The sequence below is a fragment of the Corticium candelabrum genome, chromosome 16, assembly GCF_963422355.1.
Source record: "Corticium candelabrum chromosome 16, ooCorCand1.1, whole genome shotgun sequence".
Lineage (NCBI taxonomy): Eukaryota > Metazoa > Porifera > Homoscleromorpha > Homosclerophorida > Plakinidae > Corticium > Corticium candelabrum.
Window position 1 is genome coordinate 3006568 of NC_085100.1, and position 18925 is coordinate 3025492.

The following is an 18925-nucleotide window of genomic DNA, read 5'->3' on the forward strand; positions in this document are numbered from 1 at the left end:
GTAGCAATAAACACAAACGCACCAATAGATCCCCCAACTTTAGCAGCTAGAGTGTTTGCAGTGGGTGAAGGCTGCAAACAATTTTTATCGGCATCGAACTGTAACAAAACAGGAAATGACGTCACACTGTCGGTGTAGAAAAGTCGAAGATTACATAAACTGCTGTTGATGCCAGAGAGTGTAAACGAATAGTTGTGTCCGTCCGTCGTTGCCAATCCCCTCCCGAGCTGCGACAGCGTGCTGTTATCTTTCCATTTACGTGCCTCCTCGACAAACATTCGTTCGACAACAAAGCTCTCGCCAAACAAATACGGCGACAACGATTTTCCCCTCTCCAAAGTCTCAACCGCCACCGTACAATTAATTTCACCATTGCTAGCGTGTGAACACCTAGACGACATGTTGGTACCGTCTAGTCTCCACATAATAGTGTCGCTACAAAGATGAGGCATCACTACAGTAACGTCCAGAGAATCTGATTGGTTGCACTGAGTCAATTTTTTAAAGTCTCCTTCTATGCGCCACGGCTTGATCGTTCCGCAATTTCCCGGGCGACCGATGATTCGAACCGGAATATATACACACTCACCCGGTTGGTTGCCATGGGGACAGCATGGAGTAGTTCCGAGTTCTAGTTTGAATGAGACTCCGTCGTCGATTACTTTCGATGCGAAGGCGTTGTTCCAGTTTTTGCTAACTGTGCCGATATTCCAACAAATGACGTTGTTTTTGTTGTTCGATTCGTTCGTCTCGAGAGGAGCACGTGACCCGCAGTATTGCACGACGGTTTGATTGGTGACGTTGCGGCAGATGTTGAGATGCGTTCTGAATGTAGAACCAGAATCGTGTTGCTCGTCGTACGCATCTTCTCTATCATAAATAACAATATTACTAGAGAATTAGAATTTATTTGACCATTTATTGCCCGGGCAAATTAATTAACACAAATTCCCGCGTATGGCACTAAATCCCGGATATACGCAGCTAGATTGATGTCGTCACTTCGAAGATGTTGCTGCCGTTGCATGGAACAGGCGTTCGACGCTCATACACAGAAAAACCTAGGTAAGCTAGGCGTACTACTATACTACACGATCTAGGTGTGTGTGTGTGTGTGTGTGTGTGTGTGTGTGTGTGTGTGAGAGAGAGAGAGAGAGAGAGTGTGTGTGTGTGTGTGTGTGTGTGTATGTGTGTGTGTGTGTGTGAGAGAGAGAGAGAGAGTGTGTGTGTGTGTGTGTGTGTGTGTGTGTGTGTGTGTGTGTGTGTGTGTGTGTGTGTGTGTGTGTCGTTGCTAGTATACGACATGCTCTGTGTGTACCATAGAGTATGAAACACTAACTTTTGTGATACATTGACGTAGTAAGTTTTTTCCATGATCATTCCACATGTACCATCTAGCATACAAAATCAATTGCTGTTTAATATAAATGGGTTAGTGTAGACGTACTGCATGTAGAGACCCAAGAGCCTCGGTACGTGATGAGTGAAGTCTGAGAGTAGGAGGAGAGAAGACGCCAAGTATCTCGTCTTCTCCCATAGGCGTAGGAAGCACGGGGGCCCGGGGGCACGTGCCCCCCCACTTTTTGACATGTCTGTTCTGAACATAATCGCTACTGGTCTTGGGATTTTCCTGATGTCTTCGAGAACAAAAGCAACTGGTAACTGGTAACGCCCACACAAGACCGCCAATGAAGGTGCCCCCCCAGTCGAAAGTTGCTTCCTACGCCTATGTAGACTCCTACACTCTCCACCCATCACGTGCAGAAAGCAACCGAGGCTAGGCAGAGACAGAGCCCTAGCTATAGAGACTTGACCTTGCAGATGCTGTGGAGTTGGTTCTCGCATCGATGGTGCAGCTAGTCGGCTTCCATGGTCTAGACAGTCTTTCACGGATACTGATAGTTTGTCCAAGTCGCATTCCCGTGACGAACTGGACGGAATGCACGCACCCTCGTCCGCTGCGGCTCCATTCGCACACCAGACACATGCAAACGGGCTATTGTCGTCCGTCCTGCTGCACGGATCGCTAACACAACTGTAGCAGTCTCCGTGTCTGGAGCAGGGATGCTCCTCGAGGATCGGAGAGACGTTGTTGGGTTGCTGTCCAAGAGCGGTGCACCACACAAGGCAAGCGATCATCTCAACCATGCCCACGTGGTACCTAAAGAACGACATCCATGCATGCTCATGGTCAGTAAATAGGCTATAGAGGAAAATGATCGGTACGTACGTAGTCGTGTGCATCTTTCATCTCCTGACGCTCGACTGTGTCCGATCGCTCGAGCAACACAACGACTTAGCGAAAAAGCGCTGACTTTGAAACTGCGTGCACGTGACGTGGTGACGTGATGCTATTCTAGGACACAAACAATCCCTGGCGTCATATCATTCACCGAGTTCGGTGCGCAATGGTCGCGTTGTCTTTGCTCTGTTGCTTTCTACTTTCGTCGGCTGCTGCATTTCTTGAAACATCATGTCACACGTGTGCTGACTTTGCAGTTCAACAAGTGTGTGATGCAACACCCATTACGTCCAACGGAAGTTGTTGTTCCATCAATAGTATTTCTGCGGTAAGACACGTCTATTTGTAGTACGCGAATGCACCACATCGTTCGAGAGTCGTACTTCAACCCGAAACGTAAAATTTCGTAATTAATTAGTTAGAGAAATGTAAATTTGGTAAATAAATTTATTATGATCGAGCAACTTACATGGAGATCTGCTGCGAAATATATTATTTATGAAGACAAGCTGTCTGATGTAGAACAATGGACAAACATAAAATTGAGGCTGAAAGGATCGAACGTTATTGGGGATTTCCTGTAATAATCAATGACGTAGCCGTACGTGTAGTCCAAGTGGCAACATTGCCAAGTTTTTGATTAATTAACAGTAATTAATTAATTGTCTTTTCCTAACAATATATAACTTGCATAGGTTTAGGTAGAATTAGTGTAGTCTATGAACTACTGCATGTACGTCTCACTTGTTGCGAAATTGGAGGAAAACGTCAAGTTTGCTAGACTACTTGGCAAGGGCGTTGCTGAAAATCCAAAAATTGGAAAGACCCATGCGTACGCGTCAGTGGCTCACTGTACTTGGCCTTGTTCTAATCCTTGCCAGAGAGCTGGAAATCAAGATAAAACATGCTTTACTCACTAAGTTTCAATATTATTCGGTCACGCGGTAGTGTTACGCAGAAGGCGGAGCGAGTTGTACGTCTCGTGACCGGCAGGCTTTAGATTAACCAAGCGTTTTACATCTCGGGTATTATTTTAATTAACAGTCTAAATATTTAGGCTTTAATTAATGAAAAAGCTCGTACATAAATATGCGTATTGTATCTATACATACGACTTAAAACTGACATCGCGTAAAGATTGTTTTTGTATTACGTGTTAAATGCAAGTGATTGAGATATTCTGGGATTACAAACTTTTTACTTACCCATATACGTTGAGTCGAGATTATACCGTATTACGTAGATCTGTTGTTGTATTACACACACACACACACACACACACACACACACACACACACACACACACACACACACACACACACACACACACACACACACACACACACACACACACACACACACACACACACAAATGCAAATTTGTGACGATTGTCCTTCTATTGTCTCTTACAGACTAAAGATAGTCTACCTATTGTGGATGACAACTACTCAGCAGACCGCCACAGTTCCAATTTCGCATCCATTACAGTAACCCCAACTGATGACTGCTCCGGAACCTGCAATCCTAGCAGCCCATACAAAGACAGCTGTGAAACAGATTGGTGCTCCCAAAACACTTCAATCACGTGTATGTTTGACGCGGGAATGTTTTGCACGCTCGCCGGTTTTTCCTCAAAATCCCGAAGTACTGCGTGCTCTGTCGACAAACAGACAACCGGAAACGACTGGTCTCTGACAGTGATAGGCACTAACTCCGCTTGTAAAGCGATTTGTTACAGTCTAGACCTTCTACAAGTAGAAACTTACTCACGTAAGTAATTAATTAAAATCACATTTTATGTGTTATTACGTCATAATTTGCGTTACTCTAGTTGCGTTGTTTTCTTACCCAACTGGTGTCGATGGCGTTCCGTTGAAAGTGGAAACTTCGAGGGCGGCTAGATACTGTTTTCTGCAAGAAATATCGATCCGTTTGTTAAATTCTGCAAGTCAGTGGAAAACGGCAGGATGCAACCTAACATACACTCCTGACAAGGAATGGTGGATAACAGTTGGTGCGAATCCACGCAAGGTCGTTCACACCAACTGCACAGTTGGTTGTCTTGAAACAAGCGATTGCAACCAAAACAGTAAGATTCTAATGTTTTAAATTTTTATTAATATATTTTATATTTAAAAAATTTGTATTTATATATTTTATATTCTAAAAAATTTATATTAACATATTTTATATTTTAAAATTTATATTAATTTTTTTTATATTTTAAAATTTATTTTATACATATTTTAAATTTTATATTAACATATTTTATATTTTAAAAGTTATATTAACATATTTTAAATTTTAAAGATTAGTATTAGCATATTTTATATTTACATTTTTTTGTTTTTTGTTATAGATTTATATTAACGTATGTTGTATTTTAAAATTTATGTTAATTAACGTACTTTTATTTTCTAAATTTATACTAACAACTTCAATTTTCTATTTTAGGCACTAGCTCTAGAGTGAGTGGAATCTACGTCACCACTCAGCTTGGTAAGATTGGTAACTATCCTCGCTTGCAATTCTGCTCTATGACGGGCTTCGTGGCAACGTACAGAATAAAACGCAAGAGACATCGACACAAGAAGCCTAGTATAGGAGGTGATTGCTTGGTCAGCAATGACAAGAATGGAACCTACTACTTGGAGAACAATATTCCTACGACGGCTAGTAACGTTCACTTTACATGTGCAGCTCAGTGTGGATGTTTTGAACACGTGACCCACTGCTACTCACTTTCGTTTTAGCTATGTTGCGTTCTTGGTGCTTCTGTGCTATTATAAATACCTCATATGCATATTATTAATTAATGCATTGTGACTTCGTAGACTCTATATCTAGTTAGTGGTTGCATCAACGAGAAGAATGAAACTTACTAGACTTGGAGAGCAATATTTCTACGACGGCTAATAACGTTCACTTTGTGCAGCTCAGTGTGAATGTTTTGAACACGTGACCCACTGCATATTGGTGTGTAAATCAAAATTTTTAATTAATTAATAATACAAGGAGAAGAATTTGACTACGTGAGACGAGGGATGCATTTCTTTTGCCTCTTCTGCTCTTCTGGAATAGAAGTGTCAGAAGAGAACAGAAGAGGTCAATCATGCGCAGTCTGATCAGAAGAGCCAAGCCAAAGAAATGACCAGAAGAGGACCTAGAAGAGCTGAGCATGCGCATTAATAGTTTTAGAGTACAGACGTACTCTAGTTGTAAAATTAATTAGCAAAATAAGGTTTTCACTAAAGAAATTGGATCTCTACTTGAAGAGGCGACTTCTACAACCGTTGTCTTCGTTTCTGGTGCCTCAAAGGGGGTCCTTGGAGAACACCCACTAGCAGCAGCTGTAGTTGTGGGACTTGATATTGCTGGAAGACCACTTGGTTTTCAAAGCAATGAAAGCGAAGGACGCTCGTACGGCTCCATCGATACGCGCGTTTTTAATGCGCATGTCTCACAAGTCACGAGACCTCTTCTCTTCTGCCTCTTCTGCCTTTCGGCCAGAAGAGCCAGAAGAGGTCTCGTGACTCTTCTAACACCCTAGAAGAAGGGGGGAGTAGCAAAGAAACGACCAGCAAAGAAACGACCAGCAAAGAAACGACCAGAAGAGGTCGCGTGACTCTTCTGGCCTCTTCCAGAAGAGCAGAAAAGGCAAAAGAAATGCACCCCAGGGGCGTAGCGTGACCTCTAGAAATGGGGAGCTAGACTTTCCTCACACGTATTTACAGTCCTAGGGTTACATGACGTATTTACATGACCACGCCTACAAATGATTAGGTACAGCAGTCTAACTACAATAGCTTCTGCACGTGGGTTGTTGACGTTGTTCCTAATTGACTGTGACATCTAGGCTAGACCGACAACAAAACAGTTTTCTATCCAACGACGAAGCCAACCAGCACATTAACGTTTTAATTAATTCTTACATTTAATTAAATTACATTTTTGCGAGGCTAACACCACCTGTTTACTTACCGCGCGCTAGACGAAAGACTAGCGAGTTGCGAACTCGTTGTCTAGCTAGATATTCAGCTGCTGAAGGCGGACTTGCGAAGGTACAGTGTTTCGGTGTTTCAGTATTCTTGTTCGTAAGATTCACACTCTTCGTACGCATTGCATTCTGCTCGACAAGACGCTGTGTAGGCATGCATGTGTGCTTGTCATCGCTCTGTCACCTTGAAAGGTGCTTCTATTGTCTCATGGAGCAATGACAGTGAGAAGCGAGTGGTTTGTGAGTTGACTTGCAGGTCTGGCAAACGGACTTTACTAAATTTTTTGTTTCCGAACGGAACGTCTCGCATCTCTCGTCAAACTCGTATTGTGTGCATACGTGTGTACTTACTAGGGAGAAACAGGGTCGTCGGCACTGCGTAGGAGCGTTTGCCGACTGCACTAGCTGGGGCTAGCGCACTAGCAGGGTCTAGCCTTTGAGTCTAGCTGAATGGGCGGAATCTCTGCGAGTTACGCAAACCGGTCAAACAGTCGAATTTCGTTGCGCACCGACGTTCTTTTGTGTCGTCGTCATTCCGTAGATCTTAGAGGCTGGAGCACGGGTAGCACTTTATCTAGCTAGCTAGAGGTTGCCGATTGTGGGGGCAGTGCAAGTAAATCCGATGATCGCGACGCGTCAGCTTCCGATTTGGATCGTCAAGTGCACAATTATTTGGTGGCTCTTTCTGTCTCGCTTTTGTTGCATGAATTCGGTTACGTGTGAAAATAGTAGCTCCTTAACTGCCAACCTTCTCTTGGAATTGGAACAACTGTGTTGCAAGTGGGCGTGGCTTGAGACGTCATTGTCTAACTTCGTACTCAAGGGATTAGGGATTCTGTACTTTCTTTAACTTAATTAATTAATTTTCTAGCATAGCTTCGTATTCCCGCCATTCAATTAATTATAATAATCGATCCGGCGTACGGTTTCTCAAGTCAGTAGCACTGCTTTTGCTACTCCCGGATTTAGGCGAGATACGCTGTGAGACATCCTGCAGGGGCTCTCGGAGTAGGCAGATGAGCGTGTGCCGGATTAAGTAGGGTATGTACTAGGATAGAAACGTGGGACTCCCGGTACCGCAACGAGCAAGGGACTTTTTCGTGGGTTGAGGAACTTTGCTTGAGAGAGAGTGAAATAGTATTGAACTTGAGTGACTCACACCAATTTGGTGAGAGTTCATTGGTAGGTTCAGAGTGTCCAGCCAGTTGTCTCCCCCTAGGAGGAGAAAGAGGGAGAGACGACCTCTGGACACTCGAACCTAGAGAGTTGGTGGCTATGACAGTTATATATATATATATATATATATATATATATATATATATATATATATATATATGTGTGTGTGTTGGGTAATTAATCTAATTTTTTAGCTAAATGAGTGTTTGGTTTTCAGATGACAGCACCTGTTGATTTAGAAGACAACCATGTTGATGTTGTGGAGGCTGCACATTGCAATGGTGTTGCTGAGTGTCAAGATGATGAATTTTACCATTTTGTGTTAGAAGGGCTGAGCAAGAAACAGAAGGCTCTTCACCCCAAGTATCTGTATGATGACAAAGGATCTCTACTATTTGAGGATGTGTGTGAGCTGGATGAATACTATGTGACAAGAACAGAACTGGCCATTTTAGAGCAGAACATTGATGAAATATCTTCTGTCATTGGTCCCAATGCTATTGTGTTGGAGCCCGGCAGTGGTGCTGGAGTGAAGATCAAATTACTGTTGAAGGCTCTGCAGTCTCCGTCTGCATATGTGCCAATTGAGATTTCTAGCGATGCACTGAAGAGGAGCACTGAGATTTTGCAGAAAGAATTTCCTGATCTTGCAATTCATCCACTGTGTGGGGACTTTACAACCCACATTGAGCCTCCATCTGACTTGCCTCCTGGTCATCGAATTGTTTTTTTTCCTGGATCAACTATTGGCAATTTTGATGTTCCTGAATTTGTTCGTCTTCTGGCGACAATTGCTGGTCTTGCTGGTAATAATGGTGGCTTACTGATTGGTGTTGACTTGGACAAGGATCCTGATGTTCTGTTCAAGGCATACAATGATTCTGAAGGAGTCGGTGCAGCGTTTGTACTAAACATATTGACTCGCATCAACAGGGAGCTTGGTGGAACGTTTGATCATAACAAATTTGAGTATTGTAAGCTGCCTTTGTCATTCTGTGTTTATTTGTGTCTGTTATTTGTGTGTGTCTCTATGTCTACGTACATATACATCTAGCTGCTTATCTGTCTGCTGATCAAAAGGAAACTCTTAATTTTCATTTACTACAATTTCATTTACTACAATTAAATAGTACATATTCTTGACAATGAATTTCAAAAGGCACTGATATTTATTGCACTATTTCTTATTAGTTTGCTACCTGTCTAAATGTATACTAAGCTAATAGGTTTGTTTTGGTACTACAGTAGTCCCTCGCACATACGGCCCCTCGCATATCCGACCACTTTCTCGAAGTGGTTATGTGTTGCAAGTCAGTTTGCACAAGTGCAGTGACAACGTGGCAGTGATGGCGACGAAAGATATGGAGGCTTGTACACTTGCAACCAACCAAAAATTGAAGATCCTGCTACTGCTGTAGACATCATCAAGGACAGTGTGATTGCCTTAGAATTGCTCGAATCATCAGAATTGGTTTGGTCTGGTACTCCAAAAAGTGGACTGGGACTTCGAGGTACGGTGATTGAAACTCCAAGGCTTTGCTTATCCGTTCTTTTCACCTATCCGACCCCTATTTTCCGTGGCTTGCCCAAAGGGGGTTAGATGTGTGAGGATCTACTGTACTGTACCAGTCATATATTCTTTTGTTACCAGCTATGTTTGTTTTCATTAGTGTCTAAGTACAATGAAAAACGGCACCGAATGGAGATGCGCATCTATTCAAAGCTAGATCAGCTTGTTCATGTGAATGGTCACTCATTTCAGGTACATTTCTGAATTTTGTATGGACTTGATTTGTCCTCATCAGCAATTGACATTGTTTATTTAGTTTAGTAAGGGAGAGTCAATTTTCATTGAGTATTCTCACAAGTTTCGCATTGCTGAGTTTCGTGACTGTTTGGTGGCTCACGGCTTTCAAGTTCAAAAGGTTTGGCTGGATGACAAGAACCACTTTGCTATTCTCTACTGTAACCGAGATGGTCGACCATCATCATTATATGATCCTGATGCTATTGCTGATTCTTATAAGAAAACATGGTCTCAGTCTGATCAACTGTTCAATATGTTGATGTCCGATGGACTGGTTCAGCAACCAATTGAGGTGAGATGATGATGATGAGTTGTTTATTCTACTGTCTAGAGACAGCAGTTTGGATAAACCGTTTGGTGGGCTGGCAAATTAATTGGTTCCAGGTGTCATTACTGACTGACTCAAAAGTCTGTGATTGATGAAATGGTTAAGCTGTCAGTAGGGGTGACCGTTGACGACAACACAAATGTTATAATTCATCTTTATTGTGGCATACTTGCTCGATCTAACTGAGTGTTGTAGTCCAAGTGGTTCCTGATGATTATGCAAAGGCAGTGGGGCCGTGTAACAAAAGAAGGGCATGTTGTGTGATCGAGAATTAGTGAGGACTACTTTCAAACCATGTATTTATCTGGTTTCCATGTGTGCTGGCATGATATGATGTATGATGCTGGTTCTAGATGATCAAATAATAGACTCAAAACAATGCCTTGATTGAAATTCCAACAGAACAAGAAGCACTTGATGTGATGTTCGGAACTTGTTAAGAGACTAAACGTGTAGGTTATCATAATTTACAACATGCAGTGAGAGAGGAGATTCCAGATGAGAGAGCAGGAATGCTCAATTAATAGTTAATAGTCTGTTGTCATGAAAACTGTGCTGTTCAGTTTGTGGGGTGATGGATCTTTGACTTACACAAATCGTTATCACATCCCTATGTTATGTGTCTTTGTGACAAGTTGAAACAAAATGGGTTTTTCAAATTGGGTTCAGAATGTTGTTCTATGGTCATACCAAATGGAAGATGAGACTTATGCATTGCCTGGTAGTAATTCTACAAGATGATTCTGGTCACAACTAATTGGAATGGTTACTAATTGTGGTCAATTCTGAACTAACTATGTTAACTACTGTGTGCAACTACTGAGTCTGAATGAGCGTAAGTTTTTTATTGATGGCCTTTGTTGTACGTGATTGCTTTGGGTTGGAGGGATTGCAGTGTCCATTATAGAATAACTGGTGAAACGTTTCCTTAAGATGGATGCCCATATGTGATGAAGCAGATTGCATGTTGACGGTGTCGACGTTCCAGAGGTGCCACAGCATGATCGTTGTAGAGTCAGGCAAGTCAAATTTCTCTTACAAGAGCAGAGAGCTACTGCATGACTCCTTTAGTCCATTTCTATTGTTGCTGATGTTGTGATGTGACCCTTCATTACTTAGCTTCGACATCCTTTCATCTTCTATCAAGGCCACCTGCCAGGATTTGCGTACATTCAGACCAACTGCATGGCTTTAGGCAAAGAAGCGTTTTCACCTGAGCTGAATGCCATATTTGAGCGAGGTATCGATCCTGAAGTCATGAACCCACTTCAGTGCCACAAGCACAGTCAAGTTCCTTGCCAATGGCCGACAGCTGCAGAAGTGGAGAAATATCTGCTACAATGCCGTAAGGAGATACTGGCTGGAATCATTCCACTCATTGTCAAAGAAGAAAACAAACCTACTACAATGACTCCATGGAGACGTGGAGGTCGTATCCATTGTTTGACCATCGAGCATGAGAAGATGCATCAAGAGACATTGATGTATATGTACATGCAGCTGGATGCCAAGTACAAACGACCGCTTAGTGACATCAAGTTTGACATCACGGCCAAAGAGCTGATAGAGCCAAAGGTAGTGAATATTCCAAGCGGTTCCATCCGGATTGGAGCTGATTTTTCCACATCTCCATTTGGATGGGACAACGAGTTCCCTTCGTTCACTGCCAGTGTTCCTGGTTTCAAAATTGATCGTTATCCGGTGTCTAATGGGGAGTTCTATGAGGTTTGATCAGACATTTACTGACAGAACATTTGAGTGTATTGATTGTTTACAGTTTGTCTCGTCTGGCGGCTACGATAATTCATGTCACTGGTTGGAAGACGACTGGAAATGGAAGCAGAAGGCGGGCATAAAACATCCGATATCCTGGTGTATCCATGATGGCCAGGTTTTTATTCGTACCTTGTTTGGTATCGAGATACCACTTGCTGTAGGATCAAGCTGGCCTGTGTGTGTAACATGGGCCGAGGCTTGTGCATATGCTCGCTGGAAGGGAGGCCGTCTACCGAGTGAAACAGAATGGTGTCGTGCAGCATATGGCAGCCCCAGTGGAGACGATGGCCGAGCATATCCTTGGGGCAACGAAACACCAACTGCAGATCACGGCAACTTCAACTGGCATTCGTGGTCTCCCATGCCAATTGGATCTCATCCAAACGGAAAATCAGCATGGGGAGTGGAAGATCTTATTGGAGACGGATGGGAATGGACAGGAACACCATTTGATCCATATGAAGGATTTGAGGTATGGGGAGTTAATTTGTATTAACTAGGGTTGTGATTGGTTTTGTTTTGTTAGCCAATGAGCAACTACCCTCTATACTCTGTTGATTTCTTTTCAAACTCCGACGTCTACCTGGAGAAGCACTATGTGCTAAAAGGCGGCAGCTTTGTCACTTCTTCTGACTTGGTTCGAAGGTCATTTCGTAATTTTTACCAGTCTTATTATCCATACATGTTTACCACGTTTCGATTGGTTTACGAAGAATGAGCTTCTTTGTGACATTGACCAGTTGTTGTCTTGTCATTACTTGATGGTTTGATCAGTCAGACTTACATATCTATATCCTTGTTGTTTGCTCATGGTCATGTTTGTTGACGTGACCTGAAATGTTTGGTGAGACTGTGTTCTGTGTTTATGCAGCTAATGAATTGGTTTGAAGGATTACGCATTTTGTGTGTTTGTGAATTGTGAATTGCTGTCTAGGGTATACACTTAATGTTCCAGAATTAGGGAAGTTGGTGTGTCAATAGGCATGTTATTGACCAGTGTATTCCCATGATCATTTTACAAAATGATGTATCAACTATTAGTATCTTCATTTTCCTACATTCTGTTTACATTGAGGTCATTTGTTTCATTGAAAGTGAAGAGGACGAGGAATTGACTACAGACAGTGACAGTGCCCGCTGGCTAATTAGCTAACAAGTTTTTCAGAGTTGTGTGCTTGCAAATGTGCATATTTTTTCCATTAATTTCTGGTGTCAGCCTAGACCTGCCCGTGTAGTAGCTCATAACAAGAGCATGTAGGCTAAATAATATCATTGCAGCTAGATGTTTATGTTGAGTTTTGCAAATACCATAGACAGAACGGGCACTTGATGGGCTTTCCAATGCATGGTGTCAATTTCATAAGTGTCTCTGAGCATGATCTACCCCAGGAAGACCTCAGCTTTCTTTACGTAATTCTAGAACGTACTGTAGTTCCAGAAGATGGAACGCGATTCCAAACAAAGACTTCATCAGTAGTTAGTTACCTTCGATGTGGAAATTACAAAAGTGGATGGTGATTTCTATAGGTGTGACAGAAGAAGGGTAAACACAGAAATGCCACCATGTGACGAGAACGGTAGACAACTGCTACAATGAGGTCTTTAACGAGCTCACCTCATTGGCTGATCTACTTCCTGGTACTACGGGCGGCTGTCATGTGATGAAGGAACGACTGGACCTCTTTGTCATGCCTATTGCGCATGCGCTCATTGTCACAACAGTGGATGCTTCCAATTCCAAAGTGTTGCACTGACACACAAATGATTAGTGTTACTATGTCACAGGGTTGCTGTTGCCATAGTGATGGTGCCAATTGTGGCACCAGGCTTCAAAATTATGGCAACATGCTTGGAGAGACTATTTAATTAACTTAATTAATCAGTCTCAGATGAAACTGTTTGGAAGTCACAGAACATGAAGACTTTAAAGCTATTTGGCAGCCTTTAGCTATATAGCACTAACTCTTGTATGGGATAACATAGAACTGGAGTGCATTCAATTTGCCCATTCCAACCATTCCGGAATGAAGAGAATAGTCATTCCAAATCGAACACTCGTTCAACTCAAACTGCTTTCCAGAATGAGAGATGCCTGTGCAGTAGTTTCTGTACATCTGTTGCCATGGTTGACAGTTTAGTCAAACGAATAGGCATTCCTTTTATTCTCACACCTTTAGTAAACTAAACCGCAAACTAAACCGAGTAAACCGGTCAACGAAGTGGTTTACTCGAAATATAAACTGATCATTCTGGAATGCAAATCAAACAATTCCTGTATTCCTAGTATTCCTGGATGGTTGGAATGGGCAAATTGAATGCACCCCTGATTTTAGTGTAGATTAATATTAATTATGTGGCAGGGAGACCGTCTTTGGCGCCCCAATTTTGGCACCAGTCGTCAAAAGGACCGGCAACACTGTCTCAACAACACAGCACAAGCTTTTTAGCTAATTAGACATGTCTTGGCATGTGGTATCTAGTGACGTCCACGTGACCTTATATTTCATGCTGTTTGCATCCTTGTACACCTTAGCAGCCAAGGGTTTAGCACTATAGTGCTACGTAATTAGTTAACATATGTAAATACATTTGATATGTGCAAAACACTTATGCTCAGCTGACCCCTGTTTTACGACGCCTACAGGAAATGGGGAGTTATTAGTGATTTTGAATGAGACCAAGATGGAGGCCATACCTGCTCCAATAAATTTAATAGAGAAATCGTGGATTTTTTAAAATCGGACAGAGAGTAGATGTTAATTGTAGGCGTGGTGTGTATTGTTAGTCTATGATCAGTTAATTAATGAACTATAGACCACCATTGTCTTTACTTGCTGTCCGTTGACTGTGTGTGTTTGAGCTACAGTGTACATACAGTCATCTTCTAAGGTCAACTAGTGCAGGTACAGTATTGCAGTGTTTTGCACTGATCCATTCATCTTTAGAAGGATTAATTATTTGAAAATTACAGATGGCATCATGTGTTGAACTTGAAGACAAACATGCTCATGTTTTGCAAGCTAGACTTTGCACTACAGCTGGTGTTGTCGAATCTCAGGATGATGAATTTTACCATTATGTATTGGAAGGGCTGAGCAAGAAACAACTATGTCTTAACAGCAAGCATCTATATGATGACAAGGGATCTCTACTATTTGAGGATGTGTGTGAGCTGGATGAATACTATTTGACAAGAACAGAACTGGCCATCTTGGAGCAGAACATTGATGAAATATCTTGTGTCATTGGTCCCAATGCTATTGTTTTGGAGCCTGGCAGTGGTGCTGGAGTGAAGATCAAATTACTGTTGAAGGCTCTTCAGTCTCCGTCTGCATATGTACCAATTGAGATTTCTAGCGATGCACTGAAGAGGAGCACTGAGATCTTGCAGAAAGAATTTCCAAATCTTGCAATTTATCCGGTATGTGGGGACTTTGCAAGCCACAATGAGCTTCCACTTGACTTGTGTCATTATTATCGAATTGTCTTTTTCCCTGGATCAACTATTGGCAATTTTGATGTTCCTGAATTTGTTCGTGTTCTGGCGACATTTGCTGGTCTTGCTGGCAATGATGGTGGCTTACTGATTGGTGTTGACTTGGACAAGGATCCTGATGCTTTCCTCAAAGCATACAATGATTCTAAGGGAGTCAGTGCAGCATTTGCATTGAACATTTTGACTCGCATTAACAGAGAGCTTGGTGGAACATTTGACCGTGACAAATTTGAGTACTGTAAGCTGTCTTTATCATTTTTGTACATATTTTGCTATGTATTTCTGTTTGTGTTCATGTGGTCACATACACATGCAGACGTTTGCATGTATAAATATCTGCTTCTTGTCTGCTGGTAAAACGGAAAACTCTAACATTTATTCCAGTGGTTTTTATAAAGTTAAGTTAGGAAACCAAGGAAATAATGCAGACAATTTCTTGGAATGAAATGTTAATCAAAACACAAAGGTAATAAGAAGGGTTTAGAAAAATGCCAAATTGACTTCTTACCTTGGGCTGAAACTATTTACCCAGCTGACCTTATAGAATTATTTCCCATTTGACTGTATAGTCTTGTTTAGTCAAGAGGCGGGCAAGGGTCTGCATGGCTACGTGAGACTATGCTTAATTAATTTATGTGGACAGTTGGGTTTGTTCTTATTAGTGGTTGAGTACAATGAAAAAATGCATCGAATAGAGGTACGTCTCTCTTCAAGGGTCGATCAGCTTGTTCATGTACGTGGTCACTCATTTCAGGTACATTTTTGTGGACAATTACAGTTTATCTTTTGCAATTAACATTACTTTTTGATTATTGTGTAGTTTAGGAAGGGAGAGTCACCTTTTGTTGGATATATCTATAAGTTCCGCATTGCCGAGTTTTGCGACCGTTTGGCAGCTCATGGCTTTCAAGTTCAAAAGAGTTGGACAGACGACAAGAAATACTTTGCTGTTATCTACTGTAACCGAGATGGTCGACCATCATCATTGTATGACCCTGATGTTATTGCTGATTCTTATAAGAAAACATGGTCTCGGTCTGATCAACTGTTCAATATGTTGATGTCTGATGGACTGGTTCAGCAACCGATTGAGGTATGATGATGTATTGGTCATATAACTGTCTAGAGACAGCAATTTTGATAAATCATGTGGTGGGCTGATATTGCAGCTAGTATACAGAATTGTATGCAAGAATTTGTATTCATTTATGATAGGTTACACTCACACTGGCATATAGCATACATTGCTGGAGAGAATTTCTTGTGTCTCTTTCACAAACAAAATTGTTGATAGTATCTTTGCTGACAACTTTAATAGAGCTAAACTACATGGTTGACTCTTAGAGTCATGGGTATGTCTCACTCCACCTATTTGGATGGACGTTTGTCTCTTTACACTGCAAGTTTTGAAAAAATATCTTCTTCGTTGGTTAAACTTTCTACAGTCTGTTGCTGCAAACTCATCACATATTTGTAACATACTCTGTTGACTTTCCCTTCTTTCTTGTAGTAATTCAATAAGATGTTTATTATGAAAAGGCGCTGCATGTTTGGTATGGGTACATTTCTGGTTTTACATGCAAAGTGTTTATACATCGTGTGTTATTATAACAATTGACTGTTGAGAGTATGTATTAATTGCCTGTCGACATATCAATATTGAAAGATGAGACTTTATACATTACCTAGTAGTAATCATAGCAGCTGCTTTTAATGATTCTGCATGGTCACAACTGATCAAAATCATTACTACTTGCAGTCGATTTTGAACTAATTTGTTAACCTTCTACTGTCTACAGTACTGAATCTGAATCGATATAATTTCTATTTGTTTATGTGGACCCTTGTTTATATTGATGGCTTTTTATTGTGAGTAGACTAGTAATTGTTGTAGAGTCAGGCAAGCCAAGCCAAGCCTCTCTTTGAGGGGAGCAGATTGAGAACCACTGAATGACTCTTTAGTTTATTTCTATTGTTAATAAATGTTGTGATGTGACCTTTCATTACAATAGGTTCAACGTCCTTTCATCTTCTATCGTGGCCACCTGCCAGGATTTGCATATATTCAGACCAACTGCATGATTCTAGGCAAGGAGGCGTTTTCACCTGAGCTGAATGCCATATTTGAACGAGGTATCGATCCCGAAGTCACGAACCCACTTCAGTGTCACAAGCACAGTGACATTCCACGCCAATGGCCGACAGCTGCAGAAGTGGAGAAATATCTGCAACAATGTCGTAAGGAGATCCTGGTTGGAATCATTCCACTCATTGTCAAAGAAGAAAAGGAGTCTACTACAATGACTCCATGGATACGTGGAGGTCGTGTACATTGTTTTACTATTGAACACGAGAAGATGCACCAAGAGACATTGATGCACATGTACATGCAACTGGATGTCAAGTACAAACGACCTCATAATGACATCAAGTTTGATTTTATGGCCCAAACAATGACAGAGCCTAAGGTAGTGGCTATACCTAAAGGGTCTGTTCGACTAGGAGCTGATTTTTCTACATCTCCATTTGGATGGGACAACGAGTTTCCTTCATTTGTTGTCAACGTTACTGCTTTCCAAATCGATCGTTATCCAGTTTCAAACGGAGAGTTTCATGAGGTTTGATCAGCCATTTACTGAGGAAACGTTTGATTGCATTGATCTCTTACAGTTTGTCTCATCTGGTGGCTATGATAATTCATGTCACTGGTTGGAAGAGGAGTGGAAATGGAAGCAGAAGGCGGGCATGAAACATCCAATATCCTGGTGTATCCATGATGGCCAGGTTTTTATTCGTACCTTGTTTGGTATCGAGATACCACTTGCTGTAGGATCAAGCTGGCCTGTGTGTGTAACATGGGCCGAGGCTTGTGCATATGCTCACTGGAAGGGAGGCCGTCTACCGAGTGAAGCAGAATGGTGTCGTGCAGCATATGGCAGTCCCAGTGGAGACGATGGCCGAGCATATCCTTGGGGCAACGAAACACCAACTTCAGAGCATGGCAACTTCAACTGGCATTCGTGGTCTCCCATGCCAATTGGATCTCATCCAAAAGGAAAATCAGCATGGGAAGTTGAAGATCTTATCGGAGATGGATGGGAATGGACAGGAACACCGTTTGATCCATATGAAGGATTTGAGGTATGGTGAGTTGATTTGTATTAACTAGGGTTGTGATTGGTTTTGTTTTGTCAGCCAATGAGCAACTACCCTCTATACTCTGTCGATTTCTTTTCAAACTCCGACGTCTACCTGGAGAAGCACTATGTGCTGAAAGGCGGCAGCTTTGTCACTTCTTCTGACTTGGTTCGAAGGTCATTTCGTAATTTTTACCAGTCTCATTATCCATACATGTTTACCACGTTTCGATTGGTTTACGAAGAATGAGCTTCTTTGTGACATTGACCAGTTGCAGTTTTGTTGCTTTTTGATAGACCGATCAGTTGTATACTGTACTTGTGTGACTTTGTTGTTTACTGGTCATGTTGGTGTGACTGGAACTTTAGCTAATGGATCAGTTTTGTGGTGTGTCGATCACACTTGTGTTGTCTCTCATGATCACATCAGGAGGCTTTCCTTTTGGTGCTTGGTGTCCAGTTAACAGAACTACGATAACTGTAGCAAACTGATGGCGTCATAGTTCAAAAGGTTGTTGACCAATGTTTACTTGTTTGTCGTTGCTGTCTTAGTCTAAAGTGTATACAAATTGGATGTGAAGATGATGGTGAGTGTGATATAGATAATAACAAAGACCAAGTATGTCACCAGTAAGTAAACTGTTGCAAATTGTTGTAAGATTTCAAATTTTGTTTTTACATCTCATTAATTAATTAATTTTAAATTACAGCATATTCTCAAACACCAGCAAACTAGGCTGGTATTTCTGTTTTTTTCTTTGATAACCGTCATGCAAATTAAATTACATTATACCCTGTCCTGTATTTGACACTGTCATTCCCGGATGTACACTACATTCAACCTAGAAATCTGAGCGCTGCGGTGTTTGCGTACTCTAGATGCAAGATTCAAGTTTGGAAACATGTGTTACACATCATTACAGCAAGAGTTGACCTTCACGTCACTTGCGTAGCGACGAATCGGA

The 18925-nt window shown here is 41.6% G+C and overlaps 4 protein-coding genes across 6 annotated transcripts in view; 3 read left to right on the plus strand and 1 right to left on the minus strand.

Moving 5' to 3' along the window:
* LOC134192229 (uncharacterized) overlaps positions 1 to 2311 on the minus strand; it is a 5659-nt gene extending 3348 nt beyond the window's left edge. For both annotated transcript variants that reach the window (XM_062660946.1, XM_062660945.1), the window contains exons 1-4: positions 2231 to 2311; positions 1815 to 2161; positions 1340 to 1394; positions 1 to 870 (exon numbers count right to left, since the gene is read on the minus strand). The exon at positions 1 to 870 is cut by the window's left edge. In XM_062660946.1, coding sequence (XP_062516930.1) covers positions 1 to 870; positions 1340 to 1394; positions 1815 to 2161; positions 2231 to 2244 — 1286 coding nt within the window. In that variant the 5' untranslated portion in view covers positions 2245 to 2311. The remainder of the gene's footprint in view (positions 871 to 1339; positions 1395 to 1814; positions 2162 to 2230) is intronic.
* A 106-nt stretch (positions 2312 to 2417) lies between these two features.
* LOC134192294 (uncharacterized) lies at positions 2418 to 5191 on the plus strand. Its single transcript, XM_062661017.1, has 4 exons — positions 2418 to 2570; positions 3656 to 4013; positions 4075 to 4332; positions 4698 to 5191. The coding sequence occupies exons 2-4, from the start codon at positions 3833 to 3835 to the stop codon at positions 4994 to 4996; spliced, it is 738 nt and encodes a 245-aa protein (XP_062517001.1). The 5' UTR covers positions 2418 to 2570; positions 3656 to 3832; the 3' UTR covers positions 4997 to 5191.
* A 1059-nt stretch (positions 5192 to 6250) lies between these two features.
* On the plus strand, positions 6251 to 12244 carry LOC134192166 (uncharacterized). Its single transcript, XM_062660867.1, has 7 exons — positions 6251 to 6304; positions 7634 to 8390; positions 9087 to 9178; positions 9243 to 9515; positions 10671 to 11276; positions 11329 to 11799; positions 11854 to 12244. Exons 2-7 carry the CDS (start codon positions 7634 to 7636, stop codon positions 12043 to 12045), a joined length of 2391 nt encoding a protein of 796 aa, XP_062516851.1. The 5' UTR covers positions 6251 to 6304; the 3' UTR covers positions 12046 to 12244.
* Positions 12245 to 13664: 1420 nt separating this feature from the next.
* On the plus strand, positions 13665 to 18428 carry LOC134192164 (uncharacterized). Of its 2 annotated transcripts, XM_062660866.1 has the most exons (7): positions 13666 to 14230; positions 14299 to 15061; positions 15486 to 15577; positions 15644 to 15916; positions 16836 to 17441; positions 17494 to 17964; positions 18019 to 18428. In XM_062660866.1, exons 2-7 carry the CDS (start codon positions 14299 to 14301, stop codon positions 18208 to 18210), a joined length of 2397 nt encoding a protein of 798 aa, XP_062516850.1. In that variant the 5' UTR covers positions 13666 to 14230; the 3' UTR covers positions 18211 to 18428. The 2 variants fall into 2 exon arrangements, with proteins under 2 accessions (XP_062516849.1, XP_062516850.1); XM_062660865.1 differs by having other exon boundaries at positions 13665 to 15061.
* Positions 18429 to 18925: the final 497 nt, after the last annotated feature.

Bases quoted from the DNA above. Each gene is read 5' to 3' on its own strand.
- LOC134192294 (XM_062661017.1), top strand. From the start codon at position 3,833: ATGTTTGACGCGGGAATGTTTTGCACGCTCGCCGGTTTTTCCTCAAAA. The intron at 4,014-4,074 runs GTAAGTAATTAA...GCGTTACTCTAG, and splicing joins ACAAGTAGAAACTTACTCAC to TTGCGTTGTTTTCTTACCCA. The intron at 4,333-4,697 runs GTAAGATTCTAA...TTTCTATTTTAG, and splicing joins AAGCGATTGCAACCAAAACA to GCACTAGCTCTAGAGTGAGT.
- LOC134192166 (XM_062660867.1), top strand. From the start codon at position 7,634: ATGACAGCACCTGTTGATTTAGAAGACAACCATGTTGATGTTGTGGAG. The intron at 11,277-11,328 runs GTTTGATCAGAC...GATTGTTTACAG, and splicing joins CTAATGGGGAGTTCTATGAG to TTTGTCTCGTCTGGCGGCTA. The intron at 11,800-11,853 runs GTATGGGGAGTT...TTGTTTTGTTAG, and splicing joins ATCCATATGAAGGATTTGAG to CCAATGAGCAACTACCCTCT.
- LOC134192164 (XM_062660865.1), top strand. From the start codon at position 14,299: ATGGCATCATGTGTTGAACTTGAAGACAAACATGCTCATGTTTTGCAA. The intron at 15,062-15,485 runs GTAAGCTGTCTT...TGTTCTTATTAG, and splicing joins CCGTGACAAATTTGAGTACT to TGGTTGAGTACAATGAAAAA. The intron at 15,917-16,835 runs GTATGATGATGT...TCATTACAATAG, and splicing joins TGGTTCAGCAACCGATTGAG to GTTCAACGTCCTTTCATCTT.